The sequence below is a fragment of the Vigna angularis genome, chromosome 10 (assembly GCF_016808095.1).
Source record: "Vigna angularis cultivar LongXiaoDou No.4 chromosome 10, ASM1680809v1, whole genome shotgun sequence".
Lineage (NCBI taxonomy): Eukaryota > Viridiplantae > Streptophyta > Magnoliopsida > Fabales > Fabaceae > Vigna > Vigna angularis.
In genome coordinates this window covers 4799556-4824380 of record NC_068979.1, presented here as the reverse complement: position 1 = coordinate 4824380, position 24825 = coordinate 4799556, and the positions used below count along the sequence as shown (strand labels likewise).

Sequence of the window (24825 nt, the reverse complement as noted above, 5' to 3'; positions counted from 1 at the left end):
ATGCTTGTTCTGCTGGTCGTTGTAACTCTTGTGTGGTTTTATGTTATTATATATAGAAAGTTGGAAAATTTTGTAAAAGAATTAATTACTAGTGGAAAATCTTTATTAGAGGGGTTTCATTTTCATCTTTAATTACTAGTGTCTTTTTTTTATTTCACCGTGTATGCTAAAAAACGTTCGATTATTGATGTCGCAGACAAAACGCGTAAAGATATTTCCCTATAACAAAACGCAAAACGCGTGAAAGGACGCCTCTGACAAGGATCTTTATTATTGGTCTGCCAATGAGTCTCTTAAAGAACACTCGTCGTCCCCAAGGACCATCCTCACTCATATCATAGGGCCTTTTTTGAGAGAGACTTCATATTATCTTTATGCCAATATCTGAAAATAAAAAATTGTGAATTTTGTTTTTAATTTGTTTTTTTATTTTTATTTAATAAGACTTAAGTTCATGTTTAGATTTTTAATAAATTCAAATGAAATTTAATTAGTATTTATAAATATTTTGAGAGTATTTGTAAATTTAAAAATCATAAAGAAAAATATATTTATCGGATCATGTGTTTTTGTTTATATATATATATATATATATGACTCAACTCTTTACAAAGATATTGTTTTTTTGATTTTTTCAATTGGGACTAAAATAGAAATGATAGAGAAAAGGTTGGAGTGATAGAAATGAAAGAGAAAAGGTTGAGATGAATGAGAGATGTAAGAGTTTGAGGGTTTCTTTTTTTCAGTTTTGAGAATGAAAATTATTAAAATACCCTTAATTTTAAAACTTAGAATTCATAATATATAAGTATATTTTTGTCTACTAAAACCCGGTATACATTGCTAAAATGTACCAACTGAACAACATAGTACGTTAACGAATCTATATATATATATATATATATATATATATATATATATATATATATATATATATATATATATATATATATAAGCATATTATAACTAGTAGTTAAAAAATATTTAATATATTTAATGTATAGAAAAAAATTAGTCATGTTAGTACAATACAACTATTTTTCAATAAAAGTACAATGCTAAAAAGTAAATGATTGAGTTCAAAAGTGAAATAAGATATTTAGTTACCTCATTTTTGTTAAGTAATTGAATTGCGTATCAATATATGAGCGAATTATTTAAAAAAAAATATTTTTAGTTAATTAAATTATTTAATTGCTTTATTATATTTAGTGCTAAATTAATCATACTGACAGGTAAATTAATATATAGTGACGGATAAATACAAAAAGATATGTAACATGTCTATGCACGAATTAAAAAATTGTTTAAATTTAATTAAGTTACACCCCTCAAATAATCATATTTACACCATTTAAAAGTTTAACGATAAAATCAAGAGAGTAAAACAATGAAAAAAGAAAAATGTTAAATTTGACGGAGTGTCTTATAAAAAAACTTTTGCTTTTTAATTTCAAATAAAAATATTCATATCTATTTATTAAAAAAATCATTTTTGTAATTATTTTATAAGTTTAATTTTTTACAGATTTCATTATTAATTTTACTTTAATTAATATAAATTATTTTATTATTTTATCTTTTAAGATTATATTTATTTTAAACAAAATTAATTAACTACTTGTAATAAATTATAAAAAAATATTTACTTTTATCTATCTGTTAATAATCATAATAAAATTATTATTTTTTGTTATTCTAATAAAAGAAAAGGTGAATATATAACATCAAATGCATATGTTGGTTAAAAAAACCTTTAAATGTGATTTATTTCTTAGTTAAAAAAAACCATTAAATGACAGGTGAAAGGAACTAAGATCAGTATTTATAGTGCAGCAGTTTCCACTACCCTATAGCTTAAAGCAGAAAGATAATAATAAATTAATCTTTATTAACCTTGGAAAGATAAACTTGTTTTTCTTTACAAAGAAGTACTAGTTCACGTTTTGGTCCCCCAAACCTTTGGACTGGACCAACATTTTCAAACAAACATTCTGCACCAATGCAAACCTTCAATGTAAGATAATAAGCTTCTGGTGTTCTGTAGAAGGGCGCAACAAATGCAAATTTTCTTACCACTTCAGAGCCTTCAAAGCAGTCCAAATCAAGAAAGATATGTTGTACGAAACCATCATCCAAAGTCATCCTTAGCCACAACTTACTCTCACTTGAAATATTATGGAGAGTGATTTCACATGGTACACCAACGGGTAGCCCTGAAACGAAGGGAAGAGGGTGTTCCATGTCATTGTTGGGAATGCTTAGTTCTGCGTTTACATGTTTGTTTCATGAAGCATAAACTGCTTCAGAGAGAAAAACTTGAGACATGCATCAAACTGAAGTGGACTGCAAGAAGTTCCATCCGTTGAGATGGTACTTAATACTTTCCCAAGTTCAACTACGAAATTGGATGGCAACGCTGAACTTTCTTTTAGGATAGATTCAACACGTAAATATAGAGTTTTCAGCCACTTCAATGTATGATTATGACAGATGATTTCACTTTTACATATCCTGAGAGCACACGTTAATAACATTAGCTCCAAGACGTTTAATTCCTCTTCTGCAGACAAGCCTATAAACCTACTCATCAATTCTTTAACCCTCCTACCAAGCTTTCCTAGTTTGAATTCCATTTTTCCTATTCGCTGAGAACACAACTTTTTTGATGGTAGCAAGGGCTCCCATACTTTAGCAAGTAGCTCTATCACCCGGAGGTATAGTATAGTAAATGCCAAAGCATCAGCATCACCAGATCCCAAAGAATCATGTTTCATGGCAGCTAACTCCTTCAAACACCTACATCATTGGCATCAGCACAGAAATAATGATTAAAAAGAACAAGGAGAATATTGGGCACAGGCATACTGTATTTTAACAATAAAAATATAAGAAAAAGTTATATTAGTATTATATTATAAAAGCTTGCACGGCATCTTAAATTTCAAGCAAAAAAGCCAACTAACTAGAATCCCCATATTTTGTATATAGCATAAATTAATCACACAAAATATAAATCAATATGTGGAAATTGAATTATTTTAAAGTTTAATAGTCTTTTTACCCCAAGTTTTCTCAGAATTATTTAATACAGTCCTTCAATTTTTTTCTTCATTTCAATTTAATCCTTATTTTTTCTAAAAAAAGTTGTAGTTCTTTCCGTTAAAGGTGTTAACATTATTTAGTCGATGACGATGTGGCAGTGTAAATGATGACGTGACACTAAGGTGGCTGGGTTTATCCAATGTGGTATCAAGGTGGCTGGACTTAAATGATGTAAGTACCAATATACACAGCTCCCTCGTCACTCTCTAAATGATGTGAGTACCAATTTAAAAGAAGAAATCCCATTAACATTTTTTTTTAAAATGAAGACTACATTGAGATGAAAAATAAAAATTGAAGGACCATGTTGAATAATTCTGACAACAATTGGGAGAAAAAATGCTATTAAACCTTTAAATGGTTACTATGCAACTCACACGATACAAATATTGGAAGAAACAACGACAAATACCAAGGCACATACGTTACTAAAGTTACACAACAATTCCTCACCTTAAGGACCTTAGCACTTCATTTGTATGACCTGATTGTATCCTCAGCCACATAGCAGGGGGCTTTGCAAGGATGTAATTTATAACTTCATCATTCAGAGATTGTTGTTGTTGTATCTGGTTATCTGCTAACTCTTTCGGCTCCCTTGTGATATGTGCGCCAATGACCTCATTGCTAGAAAATTTTGGAGCATTATCACCTTCAAATAAAGGCAACTGTTCCTCCCCTACCGTGAGGTTAATATTTGTTGCAGAATACTGTGTAGATCTGCTTTTCTCACATAGGCAGGCCAAAAGGGAATCCCTATCCATGATATCACTAAAAGCATTATAAATTCTACCTAGGAACGTAACTGCATAAGAAAACATAACTGGTGGTATTCTGCCTACATCAACATTCAAGAGTGGAGCAGATATAGAAAGAATTAACAGTGCAGCTATTCTTGCACTATCAAATTCTACATTTCCTTCCAAAGCCGTTTCTACCTGTAAAAATGAAAACAAAAAGTAATCAGTGCCACTACTTCAAAGAAATTTAGGTACATTGTGCATCTGTCTCATTGACAGCAAAATATGTGAAAGGATCAAGAAGTTCTTGTATATGATTATATGCAATAATCCAAACAAGCGCACCTCTTCAAACGTGTCCTTCATAATCAGGCTTACAAATTTCTTGTGATTTCGGCCCAGATGAGAAAAAGTAGAAAATACATCAGCTTCATCCTGGAAGCACCAAAGTTAAAAGTTAAATGGAATATAGGTTGGTTAAAAAGTAGTTGCATTGAGAATCTTGGCTCCATCTTCTGAAAGAACAGGATTATCCCTTAGTGAGAGGGATGACTTTGTAGCAAATGAGCAAGCAAGTAAGCGGGGGGTACAAAAGAGGTTGCTAGACTGCCCAAAACAGTAAGTTGTTTCACTTAATACAGGATCACTTCACACCTCTTTGTCTGGATGGTATAATGAAAAGTGAGGGAATGAAAAAAGAAAGAAAGAGAATAACTTTCTTTGAAGGGCCATTAAATATTCTTTTATTAATGGCTGGTTTTGAATGCCGGGGGACTACTTTGGCATGTAATCCACCCATGCTGTGGTTAATCTAGTTTTCACTTAAATAATAATATCTATAACTCTGTTTAGATTATCCTGTTCTGCTACACATTTTTATGGCTATTACTAATAATTTTGAAGCCATAACAAAAAGTTAAAACATGATGGAATATTAAGACAACGATGCAGCAAAGATCAAAATATTATGTAAAAGGGTTAAGAATACACGTAATTAAGGATATTCTTCTCAAGTGACACGTCTTTAATTGAGGACATATAAAATTGCCAATGGTGCACTGTGAAAGAAGAGATGATGAAGCAAAACACAAATTATTGCATATTTAAAAATTAAAAACAGAAAATAAAATGGATAGAAAATGGTTAAAAGATATATTCATATGGAATCAAGGAACTCAAGGATATAGTACGCTATTGCCTGAATGGTGAAATAAAAATACATGTAGTATACATAGGTATTTTTGCAGATAAAATAACCTCGAATATTGAAAAAAAAAATTTACAAGAGATTTTACGTAGCCATTGAAAATATAAAAGACAAATGGAACCGAGTATAAAGCAAACCTGTGGATAACTGTCTAAATTTCGCAGGAGTCTGTCAACAGATGATTTGAACAATGCCAGATTGTTTAGCTTCATTACTTTAAGTATTTTCCTATAAGTATATCTTACATCCCAACTATCATCTACCAGGGCTCCAAGAAACTGAAAAATAAAATGAAAAATATACTACTAATATCAATAAGTGCATCATATATATAAGTAATGGCATTAGGTGAGTCAGTTAGAGAAAAATTCACGATTTTGGCAAATTAGGTTTATTGAAAAAGATTAAGATCAATCAAGAATTCAACTAAGAAAACACTCAATGTCCATAACAAGTATCAATAAAATCCCCACCACTGATTCATGCTGTTGGTCAGGTCTTGTTTATGAAAAAAAAAAATTATCAGCTGAAACTTAAGGACTATCTAAGATAGTTTTTAGTAAAAATGTTTCTTCCTTTTAGAAGAGGAAAAAACCATAACAGTCCCCGGTATTTGACTTGATCACCGACACACACACAAACAATCATTCTTTTCAGTTTGGCAAACCAAAACAATCATTCTTTTCAGTTTGGCAAACCAAAACAATCATTCTTTTCAGTTTGGCAAACCACAAACAGGCAATCTAACCATTGGTCCCAACAAAAATAACCTTTTCCATGCACCCTGCTAGTCATTCATCACTATCCAAATGTAATTTGGTCAACCCTAGGGACCTAGTTCATTCTACAAATCTACTGAAAAGCTCAGGGCCATTTGGTTTGAGAAAAGAATTTCTATTTTCACCTTTTGTTTTCACTTTTAATGATAAAAATGTCACATTAATTTTACTTGGTTTTCTATTTTCACAAGTTTGTAGTATGTATAGGACATGGTGAAAAAAAAAACCATAAAAGGTTATTGTCACTGATTCCTTCACAAACTTTTGAAATAGTGAGAAAATGAAAACAAAATGGAACTTTTGTTATGAAAAATAAAAATAGAGAATGAAGAATACACCCAATTAATTTAAAACCATAACTATAACCCTACTTATTTACCAGGAAAATAATCACACCACTAGCAAAACTCCTTAACCATAAAACTTCCAAATAAAACATTAGATTTTTCCCCCCAAATTTTGTCCTACCTCCTAGCACAGTAAAATTTCCGATTAAGAAAAAGAAAAGAAAACAAATAACCAATAAATCTCCATACAGCAATATGAAGAAGGTTCCATAATTTGTCCAACATGAGATGCATCTTGCAGTTTCAAAGAAAGGAAAAACCGTAGGCACTAAAATACATACTAGAAACAGAGCAAAATGATTAATGGAGGATCAGAAACACACCATGTGCAAATGTTTTTCATGAAGCTTTAAACGGCCATTAATTGCCATATGGTGCATGGTTTCTAAAGCTTGTAAGCGAACCACCGCAGAATCATCATTCAACACATCCATTAATGAGTCTAACGCTTCACGTGCAAACTCAGCAGATAGGCTTGTCAGTGTGCGTAAGGACTCACATACAGACTTCCTCACCTTCATATCAGGCACAAATGAAGAAAATACTATCAAACAATCACACAAGGAAAAAACACTATAACTATACAAGATTATTGCTGTCAATTTTAGATACCTCAAAGAACTCATTCGCTAGTCCATGAACTAGTGCACCAGCAACACTACTTGCCAACATGACACATTGTTCAGATGTGCTCTGACCCCCGGTTTCCTTTTGCTTTCCATGTCCTGAAACTCTCTTTGCTAAACTTTGTAAAAGAAGATCCTCCGATACCATTTCCATCTTTCTGAGGCCATTAAATGCTTCAACTCTAACCTTCATATTCATATCTCTTGCCATGGAGCATAGCTATATGAACATACAGTGAAGGAGTTACGTCATACTGAGGGATCAGGCAACAACTATCCGAAATTCTAGAAAACTAAAACAGATACGTAAGACCAAAAAACTTGAAACATATGATACTACACCTTGGCAAATACGTCATTGGACCAATAGGCTTTCATCTCTGAGCTAGAAGCTGCCAACATCATACCCCATGAAGCCACCTGGAATATATAAGTATATATCATTCAAAGACTTACCACCATCAACTAGCTCAAAAACAGAATATTAATCATTCGACAATTGACTGAACTCAACAAGAACACTATCTGATTGACACTAATACTAAAATATCAGATTTTCTCATTTCTAATATTTCCGCAACACAATAACTAGCAATAATAAAAAAGGACTTGACACTTCGTTTAACTAGTCATCTAAAAGTATTCCCTACATCACATTGGGCATTGTCTGTTGGTGATGTAGATTATATCAAATTAATCTTAAATGCAGTACATACTCTCATTCTAAAAACGAGCACTTCTACATCATATTGGCCCTTCGTTTATATATCCATTGGTCTTCAAATTACTAGAAGACCAATTTCATGGTATTAACAGACTGAAATACTATGATGTCACCATGGTTTTAAATGCGGTTCACTGCAGTTATCGTATTGCAGTTTTTAAATACCAGTAATTTGTCCACAATTTCAATAATTATTATAGTTAAAAATCATGGGCATCACTATATATTGACAACTTGTATAATTGAAATATACTTTAATAATATAAGGTCATTTTAAAAATTTCTCCAAAAAATTATTTTGAAAGTCACCTTTAAGGAATTCGTGTTCAAACTTAAAATCTCCTTTCAAGTTAACTATCCTAAAAAAAATACCTACACTGTAGTTGCAGGATTTATCAGCATAAACAAATAGTCGTTGTAACATGGCTGGCCAGGACCGAATTTGGCTTTCTTCGTCTTTGTGATTCTCGGAGAGAAAACAGGATCACCCAGTCTTTTTCTAAAATTTAATTAGCTTATATCATTTAATCAAATTATATAATGATCATTTTGGGTAAGAACTTATGAAAAATAAAAATCTTTAAAATTATCTTACTTTAAATTCAAAACATTCAATTAATTATTACAACAGTTAATTTATATTCTCAAATACAAGCACTTTTAAGACCACAAATTACATTCTTAACCTCCATCTCGTTTTTGCAGAATATCATCTAGTAAAATCAAATTAAATACTTTCATCATTCTCTCTTTTTTTCACTCACTTAGGAGTGCATTCACACAAACTCTTGATCAACCAACCAAAATTACGTCTCACAATTGATCTCCTTCACCCTCTTATTCATAATTTACTCTTTCTCTAAAATTCAAATAATTAAAAACAACCATATAAAATAATTTAAATAATTTATTAAATAAACTAAAAATATTATATAGGAGAATATTTATCTATTAAAATTTTATTATATATAATTCATGCATCCAAACGTTATCATAAATTTATATTATGTAATTTAGTTTGTAGAATGTCTAATTTAAAATATTAGTTTTTCCCATTACAAGGGCAAAGGAGTAAAAATAATCTATGATGAAATAAAGAAATTATTGGAAGAGGGAGAGAAAAGGAGGAAGAGTCTATGGGGATGAAAATGATAGCAGAAGAGAACCTTACCACGCGAACCGCAGAGTACCTAACGCAGGGATCGAAGTCCCGAAGCAATTGAACGGCACGTTGGTAACACGCATCGACCAAGCCAACGTCTTTCAACTCTCCACCGCACTCGATGAATCGGACGAGCCCTTCAAGTGCCGCATCTGTAACGTAAGGGTAAGGATCCTTCGTGAACCCCAGCAGCACTGCCAACAGCAAGCCAGGTCGGACCTTGAAACTCGAACCCGCGTTCCGGAGCATCCACGCGCGGGCGGACACGGAGGCGCCGAAGCACAGCGATGTGAAGCGCGCGTCGTCTAGATGGAGGCCCAAGAGGGACGCGCCGATGGCCTCCACAGCGAGGCGGGGGGAGGACTCGACAGTCGGAAGAGCCATGATGGTGGCGAGGTCGGGGTGGCGAGAAGCACTGTCGGAGAGGAGCTTGAGAGAGTGAGTAGTGGGGTATAGTGAGATAAAATAGTCAGTTTATATCTAATAACAAAGTAACTATGCAGAATTACATGACTATGCAAAGCTGAAATTTAAAACTAATATACTAACTATCAATATGAACATATAAAATCTAAACAAACCTAATACTGCTATAATCAACTAAACAACAACTAAGCAATTTCAAATTCATCTAACTCTTCTGCACGGAAAGTACAGTATTGATCATTAATGTTTTCAATCTTCTCATTGGGAGGGAAAACCTGAACAAGCAGAGAGGCAGGGCAAAACTAATTACAAGAACACAAGTAAAAGTAACTTTAGTATTATATTGAATTCCAATTATTTATTAATTTTTATTAGAAAAATAAATATAATAAAAAAATAAATGCAAAAATCAGTTAAAATAGAGGTAACACTACACCTTGTATATCCTGTGATAGAAAACTTCAAGCAACCTAAGCTCGGTTCGAGGGGACGACAATTCCACCTGTGACAACAATAATAAATGAGCAAGAATTATATCAAAAGAGTCACCACTTCAATAACAAACTGGAGCACTCAACAAACACAGTATACATGCTTCACGTATTTACTTTTTTAAAATTAAAGGAGATTGAGGATATGATTTCAGTAGTCAGTAAGAATACAATCTATGCATGGTAAATTTACAAATGCCATGAGTAAAGTAACTCATTGAGATCAGAACCTAAAAAATGTTTAAAAAAAAGGTACGTGCAGATACAAGTGTAGTTATTAAACGAATAAAATGTATTTAGATCAATGTAAAATGTAATGATCAATTGAGCAACAGTCTGAAATGAGTTCAAGTTAAAAAAGTGTTATATTGTACTCACAAAATCAACTCCGATGGTGTTTATGTAGCTCTCAATGTATGAATCATCCTGTAGCACAGCATTGAAATTAACATTAAAGGTAGTAATTTTAAAAAACAGTATTAAGCATTTGTGTACCGTTTCCAAGACAATACAACATGAAAAACAAAGCATTAAGGTTATAGTCTTACGCACATGTACTTTAGATAACTAACAAATTGTGGCAAAGCTTCAATCATCCAAATTAATAGCAGCACTTGAAGGTCCCACTTCATCTTAAGAGGTTATCTCTACAAAAATAAAATAAAATATTCTATAATTTTTGAACACTTAAAATATAAATTAAAAAATATATAAATTTATCATATAATCTCACCTTGCTCATATATTCTTATTCTTTTTCAGGTTCTCTGCTTGGAAACGTGGATGTGTTTTCTGATAAGTTAAATAATAACCATCAGAAAACAATATAATCTCTTTATTTTTTAAAAAAGAAATATAACTTTATCCTCTTTTTATGCATGAGAAACATAAATTAAATTCAATAACATGTATTTACAATGAAGAAAACCAGCAAAATTTAAAGCCAATAATGAGAGTTGATTATTCATCAGATCTTAACATTTCCATCCCCACGGTATACAGCAGAAACACACATGAAACTACAAATGCTAAAATAACATATACCAGGTTGCTAACTGCAGATACATTTTCCAGAATTCCTTTTCCCCCAAAAAAGCCACGACCCAGAGGACTATATGGTACAATGCCAATAATAAGTTCCCTGTACCAATAGAAACATTAGATTAACACAAAAATTCAGCCAGCACATTCTCCATAACTCAGCAATTTTCTTTATCATCCTTCACACTGTTATTGTTTTCAGGAATTTAATGTAGGCGTGGAACGAAAGAAAGTCGGTATTTGTATTTAAGGATGTACAAAAAAGAATTATGATAGATAAAATAATAATTATAACAAAATTAAAGTACTAATAATGATGATAATAAATAAAAGATTTCACTCTGCCCTCTCTTCCTCTTTCTTTTCTTTTTTCTATTTTTTTCACTCAGATCCCAGATCCACACATACAAGAGTTCCAGTGGCATGAAGTTAAAAAGAAAATGGAAGTAACCTGCAGAGTGGGATTATCTCTTCCTCAACGTCACGAGTCCACAGAGACCACTCCAGTTGCACAGCTGTGATGGGATGAACTGCGTGCGCTCTCCTTATAGTATCTGGACTCGCTTCAGATAATCCAATATACTTCACTTTACCATCTTCCACCAGTTTCTTGAGTTCAGCCACCTAAAATATAACAAACTATTTAATTACATAATGTGTTGTATATCAGGAAAATCATAGATAGATTTCTGAAAGGAAGAAATCATTAACTGTATCCTCTATAGGTGTAGATTGGTCCACTCTGTGCTGATAATAGAGATCAATGTAATCAACACCAAGACGCTGCAAAAACTGAGCATTTTCAAGCAATTGTCATTTCACAAATCATTTCAACACGAAAGGACTTTAGAAGTCAATATCAATAATCAGATGGTAAGAATCAATACAAGAAAAAATACTGGGAGAGCATGGATTCTATCTGTCAAAAGCTAAACAAGACATAAATATGCTAAGGTAAAAAAATGCTGAAAATCACATCGAACAATTAATGCATTATGGAATTAACATGGACAATGCGACTAGGGTTCACACCAAAAGTCCACAGCGGCCTTGTAAACTCACTCAATTTTATTTATCTCTTTTGAAAGGGGAAGGAAAACATTCGTACCTTTGGTTGCAGATTTGCTTCTCTTTCCGGCGAGAAGTGTTCTCAGAACCTTTGACGATGTGGTAGCGACGGCAGAGTGCGGCAAAGCCTTCAACGCGAGTCTTTGACAGCGGCGAACCTTAGACAGAAGCAATCTTCAACGGCGAACGAGCCTTTGACGGATGTAACAAGAGATCCGGAGAAAATTGTGATTGAGAAAAGAAATAAGAAAACCTAATTGTAATCGAGAAAGGAAACAGGAAAACTGAATCCATAGTTAACTAACTGTACTGAAAATAAAATAAGTTCAGTATTTTTAAACTGAACTATTAATAAGTATAATTACTTTTTCTTAGTAAAATTAGTTTAAGTTTAAAACAGGACAAATAACTATAGTTTAAGTTTTTTTAGTTAACTGTGCCAGCCTAAGGGGATTTAGTAGACACGTGTATCACCGTTAAGTGCAATCAACAGTAATTATTATAAACTCAAATTTATAAAATTAATTAACATCGAATGTTTATAACTTCACATTGGTGGATTTATATTTGATTTAAAGTTAAAAAAGTATTTATAGAAAAAAATAGACAATTTTATTACTTCAAATTTAATTATCACTTTGATGAACTTTAAACTAAGTATGTTTTTCAGACATTAATGATTAGAGCTGTTATTGTTTGTTTTGAACCAAACTTTTCAGAATTTATTTTTAATATCACTCCAAACAATGTTTTATCAATGGACATTATTTATATCCAACACGCTCCCTCAAACAAAGTGTTATAGTTCTCCTTCTTTCCATTAAAGGGAAAATCTTTTCTTATCCTCGAATTGACCATGATTAACACTGAGCATTTTTTGTTTCTCTATTATAAAAGCCCAACACCTGTACATTTCATATTCTAATATTGTTAACTTGTAAATCACCCTCAATCAAACGAGAGAGCGCGGGCACGATGGTCCCACGCATCACATTCGCTTCCTAAATCAACGGCTAGAAACGCACGATCTGACATAGCCGGTTCAACCATCCAGATTCGCGATTTCTCTATTACATTATTTCACGTTTAAAATAAAAACGTGAAAAAAGGGCGTCATTTCCTCGCCACACCCTGTTTCGTGAAGCGTAGTGCATCAAGATCTCTCTATCTCTCTCTGAAATCGAAAATGAGCAAGGGACCTGGTCTCTTCACCGATATCGGCAAAAAAGCCAAAGGTGAACGAACACGCTCTCTAACATTCTTCGTTATTCATTCCTCCTCATCGCTTTTATCGATCGAAGAAAAATTAAACTAAGCAGTTTTGATTTGTTATTGCTTGTAGATCTTTTGACTAAGGACTACACCTCCGATAGGAAACTCACAGTTTCATCCTATAGCAGCGCCGGAGTTGTAAGCTCTTCGAACTTTCATTATAAATAATATATTGTTTGTATGTGTACGATTTATCGTCAATTACATTTTTGTATGTGAGGTATTGTGGTCAAGATATAATGCGATGCTATACGCGAAAATTAATTTATTCGCACTACAAGGTTGCTGATGAGAGTTGTTCGTTCCTTAAAATCCTTGATTACCTGTTGTATTGACTTTTTTTTGGTAAAAGTCGTTTATCTCCAGTTCGCTTATTTTAATTTGTATTTTTGTCGATTCCGCATTACATTGTCAGTACGTGAAGTTAATCGTATAGGGTAGACAGATTCTTCCCTTTTGCAAAATTAAAAATAAAAGGAAATCGAGGATGTTGGATAGTTAAAATTATTCTGTCTGAATCTGTTTGATGCGTTCTATTCATTTTGTGAGTTCTTTTTTTTTTTTGATTCCTCCTAATCCGTATTAGGAATACAAGTATAAAAGCTGAAACTTCCAAAAGTTGAGTGGTATGTAAGAAAATCAATAACCATTAACCCTTAAGGTTTTATGTGGAATGTGATGTCAAGTATTTTATCTGGGCAACTCATACCTTACAGTGGCCAATCTCCCTGGTTTATCTCACTAAAATATTTTCAAATACCTGTATCAGAGTCCACGGACCGGTCTTGATGTTCGATAGGAATGGCAGCCCGCATGAGCCAATGATGGGGCTGGCACGCTTAACCCAAAAAAATAATTATCATATTTTAATTTTAAGTCAAACAGAACTCTTTTATTTTATTTTTTTATTTTGTAATTCCTCCGTTCTATACTTGAAACTCTAAGTCATTTTTTTAATCTGCATTTTGACATAGATTAATTGCTATAGTTTTTTTTAACTTAGACAATAATTTTTTTTTTGTTCATGAAAACATATTTATTTGATGTAAATCTCAATCTTTATGTTTATTTAGTTTATTTCGATTTATTGTCAATGATAAACTTATGAGTTCCAACAAAGATGTGAAACATTAAAACAATATTATTGTTACATTATTTGTATGAAGTTTTTTTCAAGATTTTTATGTTGGTTGGCTCACTGGCCCATGGACCGATTATTATTTGGGCAAGTCAATATTCTTATGTGGGGTGGCCTAGCCTAACCTGCTTTTTGTGGGTCAAAATGGGTCGTGACAGCCTGCATTGCCATCCTTAGCGCCTGACTAAGATGGAGACAAGTATGTCCCCAGTGTAGACCCAACCACATTAAGGGTCCGTGGAATTGTGTTGGGATAAATGAGTAGAACAGGTATGTCCTATTGTGATAGAAGCCTGTTGTAAAACCCAGCTCGCACTTGTGAGAGAGACGGTTAAGAATCCAAGTATGAGTTGAAAGCTCAACTGGATTAGAAATGAAAATGTTGAGTGGTATATAAGAAAATCAAGACCCACAAACATTAAGCCTTTAGGTTTTGTCTTATATGAGAACTCATACCTCAGAAGTGGTCAATCTTCCTATTCTATCCTAGAAAAAAAATAAAATTCAACTGTCCATTATGTCCATTAGAAAGGGACATTTGGCTTCAAAATATGCAGTCTGACATACGAGGGTTCTTATCAATTATCAGCTAATACGGCATCATACAACGGAGCATTTGGCTTTCATAATAGGCAATCTGACTTATGAGTTCCAATGAACTATTATTTGATGAAGTTATTTGTACAGAAATCAATCTTTATCCCATTGTAGCATCATTGTTTTACCAAAATCTTAATTAATGGATGGTGACTGGGGAATAGGACTGTATGAACAATACCTGGAGAAAAACAAAAAAGAGATTGTATGTTTGGATCTTATTGGAGTGTATGTTAAACAGTGATATTAGAAAAGTGAGAGACTCATGATAAGCAGTGAAACAGTGATATTAGAAAAGGGAGAGACTCGTATGATAAACAGTTAAACAGTGATATTAGAAAAGGGGGAGACTCACAGTCTCATAAGAATATCGTTGAGACTACAACTGACTATTTATACGGACTAATGAATGTGCTAATAGAATTACAGATCTCTAACTAACTGATATAACAGTATCATAGGTATCTAACTAACTAATGTGAACGGGAAGGGTTGATTGATTCTTGTGTGCACGTAGGTTTGTGCAGAAGAGATTTGATGTCATCTACCATACGTTTGATGCAAGAAGTAGTATGAATTTGGAATCATATGTAAGTGAAATTTGGATCCAAGTGTTACAAGCTATATTAAAAGGGGAAATTCTTGACAGTTATTGATTACTGATAAAATTTATCTTGCTGTTCATGCTAGTTTTTTGTTTTTGTGTACCCAGTTTCAGAATTCTGATATATTCTATTAAAGCTGATGATTTTATTTTTTTTTACAAGTAGACATAATGTGTTAGGAGATGGAGGGTATATGAGAGAAGGAATAAAACTTTGAATGCCTAACTGCCTTAGCAGTTAGGAAGGGCGGGAATTCGATTGTATAAATAGCTATTGAATAGCTATGTGGATTTAGTTGGTTGTTTAGTAGAATTCTAACAGGAAACTATTATTCTTATGGGGGAGGTTAAGCTCTCAATTGTTCATTGTACATTGTGTTCTTGCTGTTGATAATACAAACAGGAGTTATACAGTCAGCCTGGTGTGTTAGTCTGGGTGTGTTAGAGTGAGTTTCTTTAGGTTTCTTGATCAGAAACCTAACATTTGGTCCGACCTTCCGGATCCAAATTGGGCATGAAAACGATAATGGAGAGAAGTACGAAGGGGTGATTGGAGGCAATTGAGATCACTATGGAGGGGATGAAGGCGGAGTTTGCCGCAGTACGAAGGGACTTACAACAGATAATGAGGATACTGGGGCTGCAGGTTAATAACACGGAGGGGCAGTCAGATGATAGCTCCGTCAACGAGAATCCACGGCGACGAGAGGAGGATGTTGGAGGCAGAGGGGTCGGCGACCGCCAGGAAGATTAGAGACCGTGGCGGAAACGGGTGGATTTACCCACATTCGAAGGGCTGGAACCCCTTAGTTGGATCAATAGGGCGGAGCGATTTCTCGATATACAGAAAGTGACGGGAGAAGAAAAGGTGGAGCTCGCGTATCTTAGCATGGAGGGCAGTGTGACTTACTAGTTTAAGTTTTGGAAAGAAAAGGCCAAGAACCGTTCTTGGGAAGGCCTTAAGGCAGCCATGGTCAATCATTTTGGAGGCGGATTTCGGGGGACGGTGTTCGAACGATTGGAGACCCTGCGGCAGGAGGGTACTGTGGAAGAGTTCGTTCGCGATTTCAAAATACTGGTAGGGCAAACCTGGGGCGTATCGGAAGAACAAGTGTTGGGCTATTTCCTTGCCGGTTTGCGCGAGGACATCAAGGGGCAGGTGCGAATTCAGGACCCCCAGGAGTTGACGGTGGCGATGAGAATCGCAAGAGACGTGGAGGACGTGGCGCTCAGGGCGAAAGGGGGAAGTTGGAATAGGTTAAAAATTAACCCATCAGGGTCGCGCGTGACTGGAGTAGTGATGCGATCTGAACCCAATAGACCCCCGATGAACCAGTTCGGGGGAACGGAGAGTATAGGGTCGACGAGAAGAGACAGAGTCGCGACGAGTACTAACGCGAGGGTGAACACTACCGGAGGGAGCAATAACAGGGGAAGAATGGTTAGGAATCTTCCTTACCCAGAATTCCTTAAGTGGAAGGAAGAGGGTCGATGCTTTCGTTGTGGGGGCCCTTTCGCTCCTGGCCATCGTTGCGCTGAGAGAAGTTTGTGCATGTTACTGTTGGCGGAAGATGAGGAGGAAGACGTGAGTAAAGAGGTGGTAGACCTAAAGAAGAAACCCCTGGAGCTGTCGGCCTGTTCAGCCGAAGGGTTGACTCAACCCAAAACAATGAAACTGACAGGGAGGATTGGAGAAAAAGGAGTGGTAGTGCTCATAGACAGTGGCGCAAGCCACAACTTCATCAGCCGGAGGTTAGCGGAGGAACTGAAGATACCCATAGCAGACACACCACCGTATATGGTGAGTCTAGGAGATGGGCAAAAGAAAATGACACGAGGACGTTGTGAGAAGGTTCGGGTGAGCTTGGAGGAAACTATTGTGGAGGAGGAATTCTATGTGTTCGAACTGGGGGGTGTGGATATCATCTTAGGCGTTGAGTGGTTAGCTAAGTTGGGAGAGGTGATGATTAACTGGAGAGAGATGACCATGGTGTATAACCTGACGGGTAAGAAGGTGAAGGTAAAAGGTGACCCTGCTTTATCCAGACAGCTGGTGGAACCAAAAACTTTATTAAAACTGACAGATGTTGAGATGTGGAAGCTGGTTTGGGATCTGGGCCTAGTGGAGAAAGAGGTGGACGGTGAAGGGCAAGCTGATTTGACTGATGTGCAGAAGGTAGAGTTGGAGGCAGTTCTGAACATACACTCTCGAGTGTTCCAGGAGATGCAAGGCCTGCCCCCACCTCGAGATATGGAGCATCGAATACCCCTTAAGGAAGGGGTGGATCCCGTGAATGTGCGTCCGTATAGGTACCCCCTCATGAAGGGAGAGATTAAGAGACAGGTGGCAGATATGATGAAAGCAGGGATAATCAGACCAAGCATGAGCCCCTATTCTAGGCTGGTTATTTTAGTAAAAAAGAAAGACGGCAGCTGGCGATTTTGTGTAGATTAAAGGGAGCTAAATATTTTTCAAAGATAGATTTAAAAGTTGGGTATCATCAGATCAGGATGGGAGAAAGAGATGTACCCAAAACAGCCTTTCGAACTCACCAAGGCCATTTTGAGTTCCTAGTGATGCCATTTGGCCTCACTAATGCGCCAGCCACCTTCCAAAGTGCGATGAATCGCTTGCTGCAGCAGTACCTTAGGAAATGTGTGCTGGTCTTCTTCGACGATATCTTAGTATATAGCCCCACATGGAAGGATCACTGGGAGCAACTGAAACTGGTGTTACAGTTATTGGAACAACATCAGTGGGTGGCCAACAAAAAGAAATGCGAATTCGGGAGGCAGCAGATTCGGTATTTAGGCCACCAGATTTCAGAAAAAGGTTTTGAGATGGATAAGGAGAAAATAAGGGCGGTTATGGAGTGGGAAGAGCCAAGAACTTTGAAGGCCTTGAGAGGATTCTTAGGCCTAACTGGTTATTATAGGCGCTTTGTGCGAGACTACGAGAAAATGGCCAAGCCCCTAACAGAACTTTTAAAAAAGGGGCAATTTGGGTGGAATGAGCAGGGCCAGGGCTGCCATGGAAAAATTGAAGGCAACTATAACTTTAGCGCCAGTTTTAACGCTCCCTGATTTTGGCCAACCTTTCCACATTGAGTGTGATGCCTCAGGAGGGGGTGTTGGGGCATTGTTAACGCAAGGAGGGAAACCCATCGCTTATTTCAGCAAGGCATTGGCTGAAGGCTCGTTAAGCAAATCGATTTATGAAAAGGAGTTGATGGCGTTGGTTTTAGCGATTCAGCACTGGAGGCCGTACTTATTGGGGCAGAAGTTTATGGTGCATACAGATCAAAGGAGTTTGAAATACCTGTTGGAACAGAGGATCACCACCCAGAACCAACAAAACTGGTTGGCAAAGCTCTCGGGATATGACTTCGAGATTGTATATAAGGCTGGAAAAACTAACCGGGTAGCGGATGCCCTATCTCGCCGCAGTGAAGGGGGAAAGGAGGAAAAGGAGCTGAGGGTGATAGCAAGGCCTTACTGGCAGGATTTCAAAGAGGTGTTGACAGAGGTAGAAGAGGATGAGGTGTTGAAGAAGGTGATTGCGGATCTTCAGAAGGACCTTGATGCCCATTCAGCGTATATGCTAGAGCAGGGAAGACTCCACTACAAGGGGAGATTGGTGTTGTCGGCGAAATCAGGATGGATCCCTAGACTCTTGGCTGAGTTCCACTCATCAAACACAGGAGGTCACACAGGAGTTTATAAAACATACAGGAAGATAGCCGAATCCTTATACTGGATAGGAATGAAAAAATCGGTGACAGATTTTGTGGCCAGCTGCTTGGTGTGCCAACAACATAAATATCTGGCAGCTTCTCCGCAAGGACTACTACAGCCACTACCCATACCTCACGCAATTTGGGAGGAAGTGAGTATGGACTTCATAGTAAAGCTGCCAAAATCCCAAGGCTATGATGCAATTTTGGTGGTTGTTGACAGGCTGAGCAAGTATAGTCACTTCGTGCTGCTTAAGCATTTGTATTCAATGAAGACAGTGGCAGAGGTTTTTGTGAAGGAGTTAGTAAGGTTGCACGACATTCCGGTTTCAATTGTGAGCGACAGGGACCCTTTGTTCTTGAGCGTCTTCTGGAAAGAGCTGTTTAGGTTGCAGGGGACCCAACTCAGGATGAGTATTGCATATGATCCTGAGTCAGACGGGCAAACCGAGGTGATAAATAGGATTTTGGAAGGCTACTTGCGGTGCTTTTGCTCGGAACAGCCGAAAAATTGGAGTACAGTGCTGTCTTGGGCTGAATACTGGTACAATACCAGTTATCAGAGTGCAGCCAGATGCACACCTTTTGAGACCGTGTATGGGAGAGCTCCACCATCCCTTAGCAGGTTCATACCAGGGGAAACACCAGTCGAAGCAGTTGCCCAGGATTTATTAACGAGAGATGAGACTATCAAGCAGTTGAAATTCCATTTATATCGGGCACAGGATTTAATGGTGCAGCAGGCGAACAAAAAGAGGCGACAAGCAGACATAGAGGTGGAGGATTGGGTCTACTTGAAGATTCGACCCCACAGGCAGTCCTCTATGCCCTCGAGACTTCGCCCAAAAAATGCAGCTTGCTACTACGGCCCATTTCAAGTAATACAGAAGGTTGGAGAAGTTGCGTATAAGCTCAGGTTGCTGGAAACAGCTAGGATACACCCAGTCTTCCATGTGTCCCAGCTTAAGAAAGCAGTAGGTGAACAGCAGGTGGAGAAAGAGCTGCCACTAGAGTTACAAGCGGAAGGACCTACCTTTCACCCAATTCGCATTCTGGAAAGTAGACAAGTAAAGCAAGGGGAAGAGATGGTGCAGCAAGTCCTGGTGGAATGGCAAGAAGGGGGAAAAGAAGGCGCAACCTGGGAGGACAAGAGTACTATGGCAGACCAATATCCTGAGTTCAACCTTGAGGACAAGGTTGTTAAAGGAGCGGAGGGTAATGTTAGGAGATGGAGGGTATACGAGAGAAGGAATAAAACTTTGAATGCCTAACTACTAAGGGGCGGGAATTCGATTGTATAAATAGCTATTGAATAGCTATGTGGAGTTAGTTGGTTGTTTAGTAGAATTCTAACAGGAAACTATTATTCCTGTGGGGGAGGTTAAGCTCTCAATTGTTCACTGTACATTGTATTCTTGCTGTTGATAATACAAAGAGGAGTTATAGAGTCATCCTGGTGTGTTAGAGTGAGTTTCTTTAGGTTTCTTGATCAGAAACCTAACATAATGACAAGCGTTTTAAGATATCTACTAGGGGATACAGAACATGAATTATCAAAACAAGTAGCGCACCTTTAGGTATAAAGTAGGTATAAAGTATCCGGTGACTGGATGGTGAATGAAAAAGGTCATCAAAGAAAGGTTGGTAGTTGGGGGTAGGGGTTTGAAGAAATTGTCTGATGGTTGAAATTTGATTTCTGATATCTAAGAGATTGAAAGTATACGATTGAGAAACTAAATGATCGATTACTTGGATTAATGTGAAAGTAAGGTGATATCTGACTGATAGAGAGGATGAAGATTCAATTCCTGTAACCCACTAAGATAATATAAGATTGACATGGGGGTACTGATATGATCTTTTGACTTCTCTTATAGATCCTTTGGAATTTTGTTTAGCCTGTTGCAAACTGCATGGCTGCTTTAAATTTTTGTCTTGCTGCTTTAATTTTTGTTGTCATGGTCGTCTTTCTAATGCTACGCGTGTGCAACGGCGCACATGGCTACCTGCTAGTAGCAGTAGATGTGTAGTGTTCAATTCAATCTGACTTCTTACTTTTTCTTCTTTCAGGCGCTCACTTCAACTGCTGTGAAGAAAGGAGGACTCTCGACTGGGGATGTGGCAGCACTGTACAAGTATAAGAACACTATTATTGATGTTAAACTTGACACGGCATCCATTGTGGGTTACTTTGTCTTTTAAGGTTACTATTGAGTATGCTCTTGAGTAAATCATCTTGTTAACTTGCTCCTTTTTTCCCAGATCTCCACAACCCTCACATTCACTGACATTATGCCGTCCACCAAGACTATTGCTTCGATTAAGCTGCCTGATTATAATTCTGGCAAGGTATAGAAACTTGCATCTTCTGGCTGGGAAATTTGACTAACTGCTAGGCATCGTTTCTAAAAAATTGTCTGATTGGTTTTTGACAGCTAGAGGTTCAATACTTCCATGACCATGCTACCTTGACAACCGCTTTTGCTTTGAATCAATCCCCTGTCATTGATGTTTCTGCTACCGTTGGTACCCCAAGCATTGCTTTCGGTGGTGAGGCAGGCTATGACACTACATCTGGTCGTTTTACAAAATACACTGCTGGGATTAGTGTCACGAAAGCAGATTCATCTGCTTCAATAATCCTGTAAGCTGCTTTTACCTAAAAAAATTGTTTTCCAAACATCTAGCAATGTAATCATGTTATAAGCGTAACAAATTGATATTTAACACGTACTTCCCAAACAGAGGTGACAAGGGTGACAGCATTAAAGCATCATACGTCCATCATCTGGACCTATTGAAGAAGAGTGCTGCTGTTGCAGAGGTCACTAGAAAGTTCTCCACAAATGAGAACATTCTTACAGTGGGAGGGTCTTTTGCTGTTGACCCTCTGACACAGGTCAAAGCAAGGTTCAACAATCAAGGACATCTTGGCGCCCTCTTGCAGCATGAGATCATACCAAAATCAGTGTTGACTATTTCTGGTGAGATCGACACCAAGGCCCTGGATAAAAAACCCAGGTTTGGATTGGGTGTTGCCCTCAAACCGTGAGGCTTGTGTTCATTTTTAGAAAAGTGATCGGAGTTACAAACTTCATTCAATTTTTTTGATGGCCCTTGAAAGGAGGGAAAAATAATTAGCTCCACAGATGAGCATTTCTAGGCTCTTCATGAATGGATAAAAATCTTATAATTCGAATCCTCGAGTGTTTTTTGTTTCCCCTTTTTTTTTATTGAACTTTCTGCTTTTCCTCCAACATTGTGGTAGGCATTACAAGATCTAGAGGTCATGTTGTCTAGGAGGATTTTATCGAGTGTGCTTTTCTTACAATTTTACTTTAAATTTTTCTCTTGGATAACTTCCATACCCCTTCAATATTGTTAGTCTTTCAGTGAATTGGGTTCAAAGAAGGGAAGAGGAGGGGAAGGAAAATGATCACCTTATTTGGTCCAAGTATAAGTGTACGAGAGGAGAAATATAATATATTGTTGTGCTCCATAAAATATTAATGGAGAGGGTGAGTCGAAAGACTTTAGGATAATTTAGTTGGTACAATCTAAATTACACAGGACTGTCGTCTTCCAAAAATAAGATAACATTACTTTATGGTTCTCATTTTAATTCTCGTCTTCCAAAATTTATATCTAAAAGGGAGAGTTAATTTTTTTCTCTTAATGCAATGGTTGGATTAACAAAAAAATATATATTAAATGTATCATTTTGTCAGAAGATAATTATCTGTACCAATTTTTTTTATCTAATTTGGACCCAGACATGTATGCAATGTAATAGAAAATTTATTTGTTTTGAATATCATTACCAAAAGAATATGATTTCACACATTATATATGTCAAGTTTCTCAAAGGATAAAGTTGGGTGGTATGAATGTGTCAAGTGGCTTAAATTGTAAAAACAACACAATGAGTTTTTGTGAAGTCATAAATTTATTTCAGTAAATTACATTTATTTCATTAATATCTTTTTCATTTAAGAATATTCTTTATTTTCTTGATATTTTTATCAATCTTTTTAATAAAAAGACATCGTTATATTTTCCAGAGGAAAGAGTCATTGTATAATTTTTATCTCATTATACTCAACAGTTTAATCCCTTCAACTTTTCTTTGTGCACTTAAACATCCTAAACTTTAATTTGTCTTAATTAATCTTTAAATTCGATCTCATTTAAAAATAAACTCCTTAAACTTCAATTTTGTTCCAATCATTCCTTAAATTTTATTTAGACATAGAATTTTTTAATTTATTGAAGTCCTTAAAAATAATTTTCTATACTTTTTTTTGACAGGTTTAATGATTTACATTAAATGTCAGCAATTTATTTAATCTTTTGCTTCATTTTTTCAATTCATTTTTTGTATATTGAAATATAATTAAAATAAGAATTTAAAAAAATTATAAAACATCATTTTCATTAATTTAACATTTATATTTCTTTGCTACTGCATATATTAGAATAAGACTACTAGTAGAAATCCATCCAACTAATTCTTAGTTCTTTTTAAAATAAATCATCAACAAAGCAAAATTTAATGATTTCAGGGAAATATAACTAATATCAATTGATAGGGTAAAAGCTAACTTATTAACGATTTTAATAACCAGGCATGTTACTTCAATTAAATCTGCAAACTTATTTAAAAGTTAATTTTCTTTTTTAACTATAGATCGAAAAATCCTTCCCATCCCCACCCTACCCTTCTCTTGCACTGCGTTTGTCAGCCGAAAATACCAATGACTGAAAATTTAATAAGTTCGCAACATTTTAATGCATTTATTAAAATATTAAAGAGGACGTGTGGAATGAGAACACTCTTTAAAATGAGAAATGAAACTAAATTATAGCAACCATCAACATCTATATTATTAATACACAATTTTTTTAACTTTACTTTTTAAGTTATCTTTTGAAAATAAAATAATTATTTTTTCCAATTTTTATCTTTAAATAATTAATTTAAAATTTAAATTTAAATGTAATTATTTTTTAAACTAAAATAATTATCTTATAATATTATTTTCTTTAATAATCATTTAATTACTAACAATAAAAAAGTGAACATAACATATTTTTCGCTAGTTAAAATAGAATAAGGAGATAAAATTCTTTTCAAATCAGTCACCTGCCTTCTTCCTTTCCTTTTCCGTTTGTTTCCTTTTATCTTCTTCCTCTCATACATGAACAGTTTACCAGTCGCTTGAAAAATTGTAATGCATATATCATTTCCACTACATGAACACTATGGTTAATGAGGTTTAGAAATTAGCCCAACAGAAAATGATAAATTTCATATTATCTTCCTTTAAAATTTTGTGAATTTGGATCAAATACATTGAAGAACGAACTTACTTACAACTTCCTTAACCAGAATTTCTAAACCATACTCAAATGTTAGGAATTTACGAATGCAGATGTACAGTGAAGGCCTAAAAAACCATATACCATCTAAACATGAGCTTTAATTTGAATAGGAAGTAAAAGAGTTGAGAACAAAGTTCACAGGAGAACATTTTGCACATGATACCACCAGACATGGGATTGCAGTTTAGAATATATCTTTCTGTGAACTACAAAGGAAAATAAGAATATCGTGAATTTAATCTGAATAGTTTCATTTTACCACAATGATGGTCAAAAGATTACTATGATGTGTTCTGATGTCTCATTTTAAACAGAGACCTCATTTGAAATATCCCGTTAAACAAACACATTTACATATCCGCCTACACTGGAGACACGAGCA

The 24825-nt window shown here is 35.5% G+C and overlaps 1 protein-coding gene, 1 long non-coding RNA gene and 1 pseudogene across 4 annotated transcripts; 1 reads left to right on the top strand and 2 right to left on the bottom strand.

The window, feature by feature from the left end:
- Window positions 1-1871: 1871 nt before the first annotated feature.
- Window positions 1872-10256, bottom strand: LOC108334776 (protein SIEL-like; annotated as a pseudogene).
- Window positions 10257-11099: 843 nt separating this feature from the next.
- On the bottom strand, window positions 11100-12030 carry LOC108334774 (uncharacterized). 2 transcript variants are annotated; one of them, XR_008245660.1, is made up of 3 exons: window positions 11757-12030; window positions 11360-11440; window positions 11100-11287 (listed from the first exon to the last, which is right to left on the bottom strand). It is a non-coding gene; the product is annotated as an uncharacterized LOC108334774 (long non-coding RNA). The 2 variants fall into 2 exon arrangements; XR_008245661.1 differs by having other exon boundaries at window positions 11215-11272.
- A 769-nt stretch (window positions 12031-12799) lies between these two features.
- LOC108335922 (mitochondrial outer membrane protein porin 2) lies at window positions 12800-22428 on the top strand. Of its 2 annotated transcripts, XM_017572138.2 has the most exons (6): window positions 12800-12951; window positions 13059-13126; window positions 21132-21242; window positions 21324-21410; window positions 21497-21705; window positions 21807-22428. In XM_017572138.2, exons 1-6 carry the CDS (start codon window positions 12903-12905, stop codon window positions 22111-22113), a joined length of 831 nt encoding a protein of 276 aa, XP_017427627.1. In that variant the 5' UTR covers window positions 12800-12902; the 3' UTR covers window positions 22114-22428. The 2 variants fall into 2 exon arrangements, with proteins under 2 accessions (XP_017427627.1, XP_052725580.1); XM_052869620.1 differs by lacking the exons at window positions 12800-12951; window positions 13059-13126 and adding an exon at window positions 15281-15313.
- Window positions 22429-24825: the final 2397 nt, after the last annotated feature.